The sequence below is a fragment of the Crocodylus siamensis genome, chromosome 9 (genome assembly GCF_052110815.1).
Source record: "Crocodylus siamensis isolate JL-2025a chromosome 9, ASM5211081v1, whole genome shotgun sequence".
NCBI classification, from domain to species: domain Eukaryota; kingdom Metazoa; phylum Chordata; order Crocodylia; family Crocodylidae; genus Crocodylus; species Crocodylus siamensis.
This window is the reverse complement of record NC_143403.1, coordinates 20,405,970-20,420,504: the sequence shown is the minus strand read 5'-3', so window position 1 is coordinate 20,420,504 and position 14,535 is coordinate 20,405,970. Positions and strand designations below refer to the sequence as shown.

Sequence of the window (14,535 nt, the reverse complement as noted above, 5' to 3'; positions counted from 1 at the left end):
GCTCAGTTGCCGGCTCCCGCAGGCAACCCAGGCTCAACCACAGCTACTGCCCCCGCTCTCCCCAAGACAAAGCGAAAGGTGTTTGTTGTGGGAGACTCCATCCTGCGGGGCACTGAGGGGGCAATCTGCCGCCCTGACCCCTTAGCCCGGGAAGTCTGCTGCTTCCTGGGGGCCCGCATCCGAGACATTGCGGAGAGGATCCTGCAGCTTCTCCGGCCCACAGACCACTACCCCATGCTCCTTATTCACGTGGGCACCAATGACACGGCTCAGAGCACCCCGAGCCAGGTCATGAGGCACTACAGGGAGTTGGGAGCAGGGCTTAGGGGTCTGGGAGCTCAGGTGGTGTTTTCGTCGACCCTCCCAGTCTCGGGCTATGGGCTGAGGAGGGAGAGGAGGATCCACGCGGTGAACCAAAGACTGCGGCGCTGGTGTCATCGGGAAGGCTTTGGCTTCCATGACCACAGCCCGCTCTTTGGCGAGAGAGGCAGCGAGCTGCTGGGAAGAGATGGCCTCCACCTCTCTCCCCTGGGGAGGAGGCTCTTCTCAGCCAGGCTGGCTGACCTGCTCCACCGGGCTTTAAACTAAGCCCGCTGGGGGATGGGGGGACTACTGCCACTGCTGGCCCGCTGAGCGACACTTGCAAAGCCAGCAGACCAAGGCACTTAAGGGAGCCCACCCCTGCCTCAGCCCTGGCACAATCTGTGGGCGAGGCGAGAGCCCCCAAGGGGACACTTGCCTGCCTGTACACTAATGCCAGGAGCCTGGGCAACAAGCAGGACAAGCTCGTCCTCCTGCTCAGTGCAAAGAAATACGATGCCCTTGGGATAACAGAGACCTGGTGGGACTCCACCCATGACTGGACCACGGGTATAGAGGGCTATACCCTGTACAGGAGGAATCGTGTTGACAAAAGGGGCGGGGTGTAGCTCTCTATGTGAAGGAAAGCTACATGTCCCTGCAAGCTGATGTTGGCGACCGGCATGGACAGCTAGAGACCCTCTGGGTAAAAATTCGTGGGGAATACGGCACAGGGGACACAACGGTGGGAGTCTACTACAGACCTCCCACTCAAAGTCCTGAGCTTGACCAGGAGTTCGCCCGGGAACTGACTGAGGCCGCTTGCTCCAGGACCTTGGTTGTCATGGGTGACTTCAATTACCCGGACATCTCATGGGAAGATCACTCAGCAAAATCCGAGTGGTCGCAAAGCTTTCTCTCGTGCGTGGATGACCTCTACCTGACTCAAGAAGTCTATGGGCCAATGAGAGGCAAAGCGCTGCTCGACCTGGTACTGGCTATGGGGGACAACCTAATCGGCGACCTAGTGATCGATGGGAAGCTGGGTGACAGCGACCACGAGCTGATCACCTTCACCATCCACCGTAAAGCTGGCAAGTCAATCAGCAACACAGAAGTCCTTGACTTCAGAAAAGCCGACTTTGACAAGCTCAAGAGGCTTGTCGGTCAGGCCCTCAGGGACCATGACCCCAGGGAGATGGGAGTTCAAGAAGAGTGGTTGCTCCTCAAGGAAGCGATCCTCAATGCACAAGCTAAATCTATTCCAACATGGAGGAAAGGCAGCAAGAAGTCACAGCAGCCCCCCTGGCTCTCCAGAGACCTAGCAGACCTCCTGTGGCTTAAAAGGAAAGCCTACAAAGGATGGAGGATGGGATTCACCTCCAAGGAGGATTACTCCGCGCTGGTCCGGTCCTGCAGGGAGCAAACCAGGAAAGCCAAGGCTGCAACTGAACTCCAACTAGCTTCAGGCATCAAGGACAACAAAAAGTCCTTTTTCAGATATGTGGGGAGCCAGAGGAAAAACAAGGGCAATGTTGGACCCCTGCAAAACCAGATGGGGCAACTGACAACTGATGCCCAGGAAAAGCCAACCTATTAAATAAGTACTTTGCGTCAGTCTTTCATCAGTCCTATGGGATGCCCATGCTTGCTATGGGACAGGGAAATCTGGGTGAGGGGGATCCCCTACCCTCCATAAATGCTGACCTTGTGAAGGAACACCTTGAGAAGCTGGATACCTTCAAGTCAGCTGGCCCTGACAATCTGCACCCCAGGGTACTCAAGGAGCTGGCGAGCGTCATACCCCAGCCCCTGGCGCAGATCTTTGAAAACTCCTGGCGCTCTGGTGTACTGCCTGAAGACTGGAAGAAGGCCAATGTGGTGCCGATCTTCAAGAAAGGGAGGAGAGTGGATCCGGCTAACTACAGGCCCATTAGCCTGACTTCTATCCTGGGGAAGATCCTAGAAAAGTTTATTAAGGAGGCCATCCTTGAGGGACTGGCCCAGGCTAACATCCTAAGGGACAGCCAGCACGGGTTTGTTGCGGGTAGGTCTTGTTTGACCAATCTCATTTCCTTCTATGACCAGGTGACTTATCATCTGGACAAGGCAGAAGAGGTTGATGTCATATATCTTGACTTCAAAAAGCTTTTGATCTGGTATCCCATGATCACCTCTTGGCCAAACTGCCCAGTTGTGGCCTTGGCTCCACCACAATCCACTGGCTGGGAAATTGGCTCCGTGGTTGGACCCAGAGGGTTGTGATTGATGGCAGTCACTCATCGTGGTGCCCTGTGACCAGTGGGGTCCCTCAAGGCTCTGTCCTGGGACCCATACTGTTCAACATCTTCATTAACGATGTGGACATTGAAGTCAGGAGTGGAGTGGCCAAGTTCGCCGATGACACCAAACTTTGGGGCAAAGCATCCACGCCAGAAGATAGGCAGGTGATCCAGGCTGACCTGGACAAGCTCAGCAAATGGGCAGACGAGAACCTCATGGTGTTTAACACCGAAAAATGCAAGGTTCTCCACCTTGGGAGGAAAAACCTGCAGCACCCTTATAGGCTTGGCAGTGCTACGTTGGTTAGCACTACAGAAGAAAGAGACTTGGGGGTCATCATTGACCACAAGATGAACATGAGCCTGCAATGCGATGCTGCGGCTAATAAAGCAACCAAAACGCTGGCTTGCATCCATAGATGCTTCTCGAGCAAATCCCGGGACGTCATTCTCCCCTTGTACTCGGCCTTGGTGAGGCCGCAGCTGGAGTACTGCGTCCAGTTTTGGGCTCCACAATTCAAAAAGGATGTGGAGAAGCTTGAGAGAGTCCAGAGGAGAGCCACGTGCATGATCAGAGTTCAGGAAAACAGATCTTACAATGACAGGTTGAGAGCCATGGGACTCTTTAGCCTGGAAAAGCGCAGGCTTAGGGGTGATCTGATGGCCACCTATAAGTTTATCAGGGGTGACCACCAGGATCTGGGGGAACATTTGTTCACCAGAGTGCCCCAAGGGATGACGAGGTCGAACAGTCACAAACTCCTGCAAGACCGTTTCAGGCTGGACATAAGGAAGAATTTCTTTACTGTCCGAGCCCCCAAGGTCTGGAACAGTCTGCCAGCGGAGGTGGTTCAGGCACCTACATTGAACACCTTCAAGAGTAAATTGGATGCTTATCTTGCTGGGATCCTATGACCCCAGCTGACTTCCTGCCCTTTGGGCAGGGGGCTGGACTCGATGATCTCCCGAGGTCCCTTCCAGCCCTGATGTCTATGAAATCTATGAAAAATCTATAAAATTCTACTGCAAGTAACTGTATTTCAGGAGTAACTTCAGAGAGGCAGGATCCTCAGACTAGTAATTTGCTACCCTCAAATAGGGGTCTTACCTTCTGCAGTTCTTTCCTCCCTTGAAGTTAGGTGTGATTTCACCTGATTTATTCAGCAAGTCATTCCAGATTTGTTGTTATAGCCTAACTCTTTTTCCACTGAACTATAATGTCAAAATCCTTGTGCACCAGATTCTTCTCTCAGAAGAGTTTTATAATAATACCATGTCATTGACCTAATGCAAAAGAAGAAAGTCGTCCTAAGTATTTAAAGAGGAATTACTGCCTTCAGTAAGTGATATAAAGAAGGTCACTCTGGGTGCATCTACATGTGAAATTAAGGTGACACAATGAACTTGGGAGCAGATCAAGCTGGAGTAAACTGTTCCCAGGTGCAGTCTGCACATATGCCCAGGGCAGCACCAGTGTGAACTGGAGTGGAGCAAGCCCCAGGGAGGAAGGGAATGGTCAGCCCCAGGCTCCTGGTGGTGGCAGAGAGCAGCAGAGTGACTGGCTGGGGCACAAGTGCGCTGATCTGGCACAGCCATGTCGCTAGGTGACAGGCAGGAATCTTGCCCCTACCCGGTCACCATCTACACGTGTGTTTCAGTGCAATAAAAGATCCTGCTGTAAGATAGTACTGTCCCCAGCAGTACTATCTTATGGTGGAGTTAATGAGTTTACTGTGCTCTAATACTAGTGCATGTGTAGAAGGTGACGCTTTACTGCAGAGCTAATTAGTCTACTCAGCAGTAAAATGAACATGTAAATACTCCCTCTGTGTCTGAAAGCTTGTCTCTCCCAACTACATTGTTGGTCCAGTAAAAGGTAGCACCAAAAAAAGAAATCCTTGCCTCTAATGCCTTTAGGAAGAAACAAGCAAACAAGAAACCAAATGGCTTATTTTACTTAAAATGCTACAACAATTCATAACCTGACGGGACACTAAAAACCAAGGACTAAATATTGACATTGGTTTTATGATACATTATATTTTACTCCTACTCTTGAATTTTTCCACAGGGGAAAAGTAAGAATGACCCTCCTCTCTTTTGATAGGCCTTGATCTCCCAGTAGTTAGCTGCCTTTCTTCTGCTAATTTTGTGTCTGCTGCTCCTGAGAGTGTCTCTCACCCCTCTCCCTTCTGGTGTTTTTCACTATGCTGTGCCTGGCTCCCTGTGATCAGAGAACTGAGGAAAAATAGCTTGCATTCAAAAGCTTGTCTAACTTGATCCCAGCTACATATAGTTGGTCCAATAAAAGGTATCATCCTAATGGGGAAAAAAAGGACCATCACAGCTACAGCATCACTTTTACACTACCTTCAATTCCATTGTAGAATAAGCAGTCCTTGTGGTCTTGAATCCTGCTGCAGAATTTAGAGGTGGGGAGTAACTGAAAATGGAGATTACAGGGTTTTCACAGAAAAATGTGCTAATTATTGTTTTAATTCAGGACTTTAACAAAGCTTGAAATCAGATTAGGATTACTTAGAATTTAAATTTGGCCAAAGATGATCTTCTGAAGCAGGCTGATCTGAAGTTGCTGAATGTAGTGGCATATAATCATCATTACCATAGCAATGAAAGTAATCCTATCTGGGTACTGCTGGCACCACTTCAAGAGACCTGTTGTAAGAACACTGCAGTTAAAAGAGTTTCTACAGGATCAACTCCTAGATGCTATTTCCATGGGCAATTTTCCTGTTTATAGAAGCATCCTTTTCTCTTCTCTGAATTTAACGACAGCAGTCCTACAAACAGGAGTCCTGTTTAGCTAAAGATCACTGGGAGTGATCCTGCAGCTTCCCCCAAATTTAGATTTGTATGTGCTAAATAGAGAGTCAAACTCTCACTTCAGTGCTGTGCAGGTGTGGAACTGGCTGATCCTCTTCCCTGGCAAGCTGCTGTAAAGTCTAGATGACATCTGCCTACGCTCCCTTCAGGCTGCTATATGTGCTAATTGTGGCAGTAAGGAGGGACAAGAACTCTTGTTTCTGAATTACAGTACATCTTAAATGCCAAAGGCCCTTGCCCATGTCAAGCTGATGTTTCCTAAATAGAACTAAGTGTACACCACTGCAGAAAGGTGTGTAAAACTGAATTTTCCCTCTTACCTTTTGTTTTGCTCATCTGTACTTTCTGCCTCCCTTGCAACAACATAATGTTTTAGGACTGCAAATGAACCAGAAAGTACTCCTGGATCCTCAGTCAAAATGTCTAAGCCATGCTTTTTCTTCCCTCCTTCTAGACACGTTTAAATGTCTTTTACAAACAATCTGATTAATTGCTTCTCTTGTTACTGTAGTTAATTGCATGTGTGAATGATTTTCTGTAAAAAGAAATAGCACCCAAGTTCCTTTTACTGCTTAGGTAGTGCTTAGTAGCTACTCCCTTACGCAAAAGTGCTCTGAAGGACTTTAATTAAGAAGCCAATAACTGGTGAAGGCAGACAACATTTGTGCAAGGTGGTTTCTCATATGCTCATTGGAGTCTGGAAATTAGATAGTGAGGAAGTTAATTCTTAATTACAAGACTGCAATTTTGAGACTGAATAACTGTTTTGGTATTGAGCTATATAATGCATTTTTGCTGGCACAGCAAATGTGGATCATGAAGTAATTGCAAGGGTGAATATAAGGAAGACTGGTGCCTTGTGTACCAAACATTCAAGCATTCCCTTTGCCTGAGTCACAGGACACACTTTCAGAGACTCGCGCTTCATTCAGTTCTGCATAACAAACCAAGACAAATGCTTCCCAAACAGGGTGCCTACCACTCTCTTTTGAAGATACCCTTTCTGAAAAGGCCTGTGCCAGTAGAAGTGGATAGCTCCTGTGGGTTTTGTTTCTTGACAACAACTAGTGAGCTCAGTTTTCAAGTGAAAGGATGTTTCTTCTACTGGACCTGCAAACTTCATCTGATAGCTGAGGCTCAAGTTCTTTTCATATGCTAAATACCAATCAATAGATGATGGGTCCTAATACAGGTTATAGAGTCTTAGTTGTATTGGTCTTACAAAACTTCTGGAAGTAAAAAGCACCAATAAAATATTGTTTAGTATGATTCTAAATACATAAAAAGCAGATTTCTTGTGGAAGAAGATGCCTTTTTAAAGCAGAACTGAAAGGACATGGCAACACATGTAGTCTTCCACATGGTTCTTGGAGCTTCCTCCAAACATAAAGCATGTTGACACCACACTTTCATAATGGACTGGGGTATGAGACCACAACCTAAGTTACCGAATAACTACTGTGTAATGGAGGTTGCTAATGACTAGAATCTTACAAGGTATTTTTATCATGTTTCAAGAAATAAAAGTAGTTTATTTTACTGTCACAGTTTATGGGAAGGAATTGCATATGCAGAAAATTATTTGCAAAACAAATCATAGTTTTAAAATGGGCCTTCATCTAGTTAAAGTTTTGTACATGATATTGTACAGGTAACCCTCGCCATTCGTGGGGGATACTTTCTTGTATCCTCGGGGAATAGGGCTCTGCATTCATGAACTCAGTGCCCCTGGCGGCTGGGCGGGGGCAGGGCTGCTCCGGCAGTGACCGGAGCCCGGTGGCAAGCGTGGAGCTCCCAAAGAGCTCCTTTAAGTGTATTTAAGATACAGGTTTGGCATTCATGAATATTTGAAACCACAAAGGCTGAGCCCGCAAATAACAAGTTTCCTGTATCTAATATTTAGTTTGTAGAGAAACTTGGGAAGCCTGAATGCTGCTCAAAAGCATCTTTATAGATTGGGCACATTAGTAGGCTTTTTTGGGCACTTTAATAGCTGATTGAATCAACTTAAATAAAAGTGCCAAAAAGTCCTGCTGAAATGCTATACAGATACTGCTGATCCAGGCTAAAGTCATGCGCTGCTTCTTCTGGTAAAGTGTGTGGTTTGTTTTTTTTTAATGTCTGCAAGCAGCTCTGTGCGTGCTGAGCACCCACCAATATTTTTTGGTGGGTGCTGGAGCACCCATGGAGTCAGCGCCTATGCCAGAGACATGTGTTTCTTGCAGGACAAATAGCAGCAGCACATATTTGGGATCCTGAGGGACTCCTAGGGCAGCAGTGGCTGCAGTCAGGGTCAGAGCCTGGCTCTGGCTGGCCAGACTCCCGTTCTGGCGGTGATTTTTTTGCAGCGGTTATTTTTTACTCCAGGTCTCCCAGTGTAAAAAAACAACCCACCACACTGCAAATTAGCAGCATGCCTAATGTCTGTATGTGTGCCACATGCAGTTTGTGGTGCTGCAAACTGCACATGTGCACTTGTGGGAACATGCCCCAAGGGTCTAAACAAGATAGAGGAAAAGAATGATTTAGGTAATACAAGATAATAGAAGCATGACATTTTAAAGTGACTGTTAAGAGAAGTTTCTGAAACCAAGGAAACAATTAATTATGAGGTCTAACAGACACGTAGAAATTTCCCAAGAAAAACTGACCAGTATTATCACTTATGACACTTAAAACTGACTTGGATAAAACCTTTGAGACCATACTCAATAAAATAATCTTGCCCTTGGCAGAGCTTGGACAAAAAAGACTTCAATGGAATTCTTTCATGTCTGATTCCCATTTTTTATTACTCCTAGTGTAGTGTAGTTGGGGGGGGTGTATATCTTCCTCCTACTTTGAATATTGCTTGTTTTCTATGGAAGGTAAAAAAAAAAAAAATAACGTCAAGGTCTTGCTGTCCTGATTCCAAACAAAATGGGTGTATATCCTGTTAATCAAGTGATGTTGCGGAGCCCAGCTACAGCATTTGTCATTTTCCTTTAAAGTAATGGGTGGCTGATACCTGTCATCTGTCAGGAAACTGTATACCAGATTAAGATGCATTTATAGCCTTCTCAGTTGCTGATCTACCAGAAGCTAAGTTTTACCATTAGTAATGCATAACGAAATGACCTAAGTAGAGTTTGGCTTTTGAGGGAAAAAGCACATTAAGCTGGATAGCTTGAAGATGCTGCCTTACTACTACCATTGTTTCTGACTGCTAGTTCTGAAATGAAAAAAATAAATCCTTCCTTATCTCTCATCTGTGTTAAAAACTAATATGTATAACTGGAATAGAGGTGGTGGTTTACAATAAAAGATAAACCTTCTCTCTTTTTCTCTCTCTTATTTCTAGGTACAGGACCTATTTATGCTACAGACCCACTCCTATACATGTTCCTGTTAATACTGCATAAGCTTATACACTTATTAGTAAACCACTGATGGACTACTTTATCCAATATTCCTCAGCCAAACAAAAAGGAACCTATTTAAAAAGAAAACAGATCCTTGATAAAAACTACAGTTTTAAAGATGGACAGAAAGAGACTGAAAAAGAAGCATGGCAAACTCTACACGGGGGGTAAAAGCATATTTTTGGGGACATTGAGCAAAGTAAACCACCTAAAATAATGCATCTAGTTTCCAGATTATCTTGTGTGAAGCCCTGCTCTGCGCATGGCACCTATGAGTTCTCTATTTTAATGTAATATTATTTTCTTTTCTAAACCTTCCCTCTGACTATTCATTTTGCACGAACTGTTGAGCAGTTATCTTTATGACACTATGTAAAGATGTTGGGTCAAAATCCTTCTAAAGAAGGGAGATATTTTTAGTAGATTCTTGTGTTTAGATTTTTGGATTTCCTTTTTTCTGTTTTTTAATTAAAGTAAATTATTTCTTTTTGAGACATTTTAATTAAAAAGGCACATCCTACCATAATTAATATTCACTGTCAATAATATTTATTTTTAAATAAAGATTGGAACAAGGTAAGACATTTGTTTATAAACTGTATTGTATATTGCTGAATAACAGTTGAATAAAAAGATTTTGAAATAATATTTCTACAGCTATGTGAATGTTGAACCTTTTTACATATTTATGAATTGGTCTAGCCATTTTCCTAGCTGTTTCCCTTCTGTCTGACTACTCGGAGAGCAAGAATTTAGCTTGTTTTGATTTTCTGCCCATTTGCAACAAGCAGGATAGAGGGCAGGTACAGTATGTATTCATGCAACTACATCTCTGAATCTCTGTATATATCTGCCCATTATCAGAAAAGATCAAAGCACCAAGGATGTGTTAATACCTGGTCACAAGGAGAGGGATTTTTTTACTGTGCGGATAGCTTCACTATGGAGGATAATTGTACATGAAATATGGTGAAAAGAATTATTAAATAATATGGAATTTTCCAGGTAGGTTGTCCTAGCTTTTACAACAGGGGAATAGAAGCAGGTAATTGCACTAAAAAATTGCAATAACAACTTAATAAACTATGCTGCATAATAATATACAATAATATATAATCAGTCTGCTGATTGTAACAGTCATTGAGTCTGGTCCTTAGTTCTGTTTACAATATTGAATAGGCCGGGGTGATATTGTGAATGAAAATTCTGTCTTCAAAGTCATTTTTTTCACAAGAGATTTCCTTTATAGAAATGATTCACTATGAATAAAAATGTCACCTCTTTCTGAAAAAGTAACCAAAACTGTAATTGAAATGTTTCATTTACTAAAAAGTGCTTTTAGGTCTTTGTGTGTTGGTGGGGCAGTGTCAATGTAAAATACTAGGAGGCAAAATCAGTCTTGATTTTTAGGTGAGAACTTACTTTGAATTTTCAGTCTTCCTAGTCCAGGGAATTTGGTTTGAAACATAAATTAGTCATTGCTCTGCAGGTAAGTAAGTACATGGCAGGTAAGTAGGCAAATACATAATTGTGAAGAGAAACTACACAGAAGATTTTCACCAGTGGAACGATTGAGATCAGTAGAGATAGGTGAGGACAAAAATACCCACAAGCGTGCAAATCAGGTTCTTTATTTCATTGTTTTTACTTTAAAAGTACAATGTTATATATTTTTCATTTTAATCTCTGAAATTCTGAACAATTTTAAAAGATATATTTAACAGGTTATCAGTCATGGTCGATATTAGGAAAAAATGCAAGTTAATCTTTGTATATCTGAACAATTATTAATTTATTCTAAAGTCCTAGTGTGACCACCCTGTAGAGATAAATGGACTGTTTGGATGTTTTATTTGATTCTTAATTTTAAAAAATAAGATACATTCTCCAGTGCAAAGAAAACCAGTGCACAGCCTGCTGGATTCCAGTGCAATGGGTTCAGTTTCTTGATGCATTGTGCTGTTTTAGAATTAATTCACCTTGAACAATAATAAATCCAGCTGTAAATGTAATCTTGGTTTTTCAAGATAAAGTTAATTTGTCCTGAAGGATACATTTTTAAATAGATCATTCAGTACAGCACTGCAGATTCAAAAGTTAGCCATTGCCATTGCAGAATATTGTCTCAAGGAAAGCTGAGCTGTCAGTCGATGTATAGAGCTTATTAAGATGCTAACAGAAAAAACTTTAGAGAGGTGGTAGGGTTTCCAATCCACACAGAAACTGTATATTCTGGCACAGAATACAACATTGTTTGTTGATATTATTTATTATTTATGTGAAGATTTTATGAATATGGTGATAATTAAACTGAATTTCTCATATTTTCTTTTCAGTGACCAAAGGCACAATCCTATGACCATTAAAATTTGTGACAAAGCTTATGTTGAGTGTAATAGTGCGAGATCAGATCTTAAGTTCATATTTGTGCCACTCTAGGAATTCTTGTGCTACTGTTTGTTGAAGAGTGCACTTGTTGAAGGGGAAGAACTGAAACAATTAATAAATCATTTTTCAGTGTGTGGTTTATGGTTCTGAGTTACTTGTGTGACCAAGAAAGGTGACGATTACATTCTATCAAGATCTCATTTTTTAGCGAGAGTTTGATTATTGGACTGTCTGCTGCCTGCAAGAGAGAAATCAAGTTAATATTTCAAAAGATGCCTTTCCAACAAATGTTTGAAGTGCCAGAGAAAGCTACAGTGAAAGTTGCTGAAAAACTCAGCGTGACATATATCTTTCACATAAAGAAGATGGTAGTATCTACAAATTGACTCACAGGAAAGAAAGATCCAGGTGGAAGCTAGCAAAACTACTGGTAGGTTCAATGACTTGGGTAGGAGCTGAGTGTTTTCAGATTAGTTCCTCAAGTGCAGAAAACAGTGAGTCATTTAAATGTCTAGAGCAGCCTACATAGACACCAAGGTCCTCACACAAACAAGGACATACAGCTTTAGGGATGGAGCTTAAGATGTTTGATTCCAGAAATGAAGGTCTCTGTCACGTCCAACTTAACAGCTTTTATCGTTATAGGGAAAACTTGAGTCTTTACTATCCTATGCCACTATAGATGCAAATCTTCCAGCATCAAGTCTATACTGGTATACCCCTAGAAGCCTCCAAACTTCTCTTGTCCTGACTGGCTACTGCTGTTTATACTTGTCAAAGCTAAAACAGTTGATTTGGCATAAAAAAACATTAAAATCACCCTATGATTTGTTGCATAACTTCATTGCTTTAAAACACATTAAAGAAAAAAGGTAAATGTATCGTTTGCTTCATTTTTAATGTTTAATGCTTTAATTTTGGGTGGTTCATCTTTTAATGCAAGAGTCCAGTCAAAGTCTTTTTACTGCACGTATGCTGTACCAAGGTGCAGATTTTCAAATAGTTCATAAGTAAGCATGCCCTTACTTGGTTCAATCCAGCAAAGTGCTTTGGTGTGCTCCTGATGGCTTGTTATGGCTTCATTGCGTGCTTTCATAGCTGTTTTATTTTTAAAAAGAAAAATAAATGACTGCTTATGGTGCTAAATTAGCCACTGTGGAAACAGCCAGCTTCTCGCTGTCAACAAACACAGCACAGTGAAGGCAGTAAACATGCAAGCATCCTCCTACTGTATCCTCTTCTGAGGGAGGAAGAATGGTGGCTTCTCACTTAGATGTTGGACTTGGAACACCTACTATTTATTATATTTTATTTCAGACGCACCACCACACTGTGATAACTTGCAGTGACAGTCACACTGAGCCTGCCTTATTCAGTAGGCATTCAGTGGATCTGAGGGGAGTCTCTAATCATTCCCACCAAAAGCAGTTGGCAAGAGCATGGGGGGGAAAACCAGCTGTTTATGATTCTAGAGTCTGGAAAGCTTTTGTATTTCATCCCTGTCCTAAAACACAGAGGGGATCATCTGTTTGCAGACAGCAGAGGAGTATAGGAGCTTCTAACCTGGGGTGGTGGGGAAGGGGGAAAAGAGAAGACAACACCTGATATATACTGAATTAATACACAAGCTTAATTCATGACCTGAAAACTGTCCGTCCAAAGAAATTCTCCCATATGACAGTACTGAGTAGTGTCTGAGGTTAAGCTAGATCTCTGTAAGCAGCTGAGAAATGGCTGGCCATGTAAGTGAGAAATAACTGGTTTTCCTAGATGAGCTTTGGGCAAGCTGCATTTTTCAGGGGCAGTTTCTTAGTGACTCACCTTCTCCCTGATGACAGCAGAAATCAGCCCTCAGGAGGAAGCAGCAGAAAGGATCAGGAACAAAAGCAAGTGCTTAAAGCATTGGAACTGAATTGTTCACCTAGGACTAACTGTACTATTATTCTGCCTTGTACCCGGGCACACTACAGCACCAGGCTGAGTAGGTAACATGCCAGGTAAGGTAAGGTAGGTAACTTGATTTTTTTGCTTGTTTAGGTTCTGTGTTACACCCATCGGCATAATATCTGAGCACATAACACGATTGACAAGAGACTGGGAGTAGACTACATCTCACAGAATTTGTCCTTGCCTTTATATTATAAACTGCCCTACCTCCATGGGAGCTTGACAGCAATTAAAAGGTACAGTGAGCTGGAAAAAAGTAAGTGATTCAGACTACTCACATTACAGGTGGAAAAAAGAACATTTATTGCTACCAAGATGGGAATTAATACAGTGCTGTATGAAATCCAAATCTCTGAGCTCAGACTGAAAACAGACCATTACTTAGTAACCAGAGGATCTGGTGAAAAATTTGCGGGAAATGACTGCGTTCCACTGCGTCTCTGACAAGTGCTTGTATTCTGCCCCAGGGCCTGACAAGGAACTACCTATGTGTAGTTCATTGCAATGAGGCGGCGGCTGCTGAAATGCCCCAGGCCTGGTGCTCATTTTGGTTCTGTCTTTGAAGGGCCGGCAGAGAGAACGATCCCAGTTATGGACTCTGCTACAGCCCATTTGACCCAACTGTCTTCTTAAATCATTCAGTCACAAGGGTGAAGAGCATCAGCTGGTCCAACTTTCTGCAGAAATGCTACTCCTAAATCATCCTGAACTAATGTTTATCTAACCTGTTCTTGAAAACTTGCAGTGAAGTAGTCTACATATGTACTGAGAAGAGGCCACCTGTATTTGGCCCAGTACTTGAGAGCAGTGCAAGAAAACTAGTTGTCTAAAAAGCAGATAGGCAGCTGCTGCTAACATTATGGAGTTTAGTCTTAACAAAACTCAAAGGAATAAGAAATATACAGATAGAATCTGACAGTGAAAATCCTGACTAATATGAAATGTGGGCACATTAGGAGGAGGATTTACAGCTATCCTGCTTCTGAATGAGTTGGCTATTTTTGCTAAAACATCTCTTTCCTTTGAGAGCGCTACATCCTCGGTAAAGGGCAACTGCTTTACTTCTTCTGATTATATTAACAAAGGGCAAATACATTTCTGCTTTACTTTTCATGGACTGACGCTAGTGGCAAATATTGCTCTGATAAATTCGGTAATCCTTATGATGTACACTATTGGAGTCTATTAGGAATAAGTACTGTGTACTACAGCTTTTGAAGGGCTTTGTGTTTCCTCCAGTTGCCTATCTCAACAAGTCAGAAGGTCCTTCAGACCCCAATACTGAGTTGAATATTTGCCATGATGCATCAAATCAAAGCACAAGTTTTTTGTATTTTGCTCCTAATCCTGAAGGACAGCATGCATAATAACCC

General features: G+C 42.8%; 1 protein-coding gene across 1 annotated transcript in view; it reads left to right on the top strand.

The window, feature by feature from the left end:
- Nucleotides 1-9,517, top strand: part of VSTM2B (V-set and transmembrane domain containing 2B) — a 29,940-nt gene extending 20,423 nt beyond the window's left edge. The window contains exon 5 of the mRNA XM_090062610.1: nucleotides 8,767-9,517. Coding sequence (XP_089918736.1) covers nucleotides 8,767-8,855 — 89 coding nt within the window. The 3' untranslated portion in view covers nucleotides 8,856-9,517. The remainder of the gene's footprint in view (nucleotides 1-8,766) is intronic.
- Nucleotides 9,518-14,535: the final 5,018 nt, after the last annotated feature.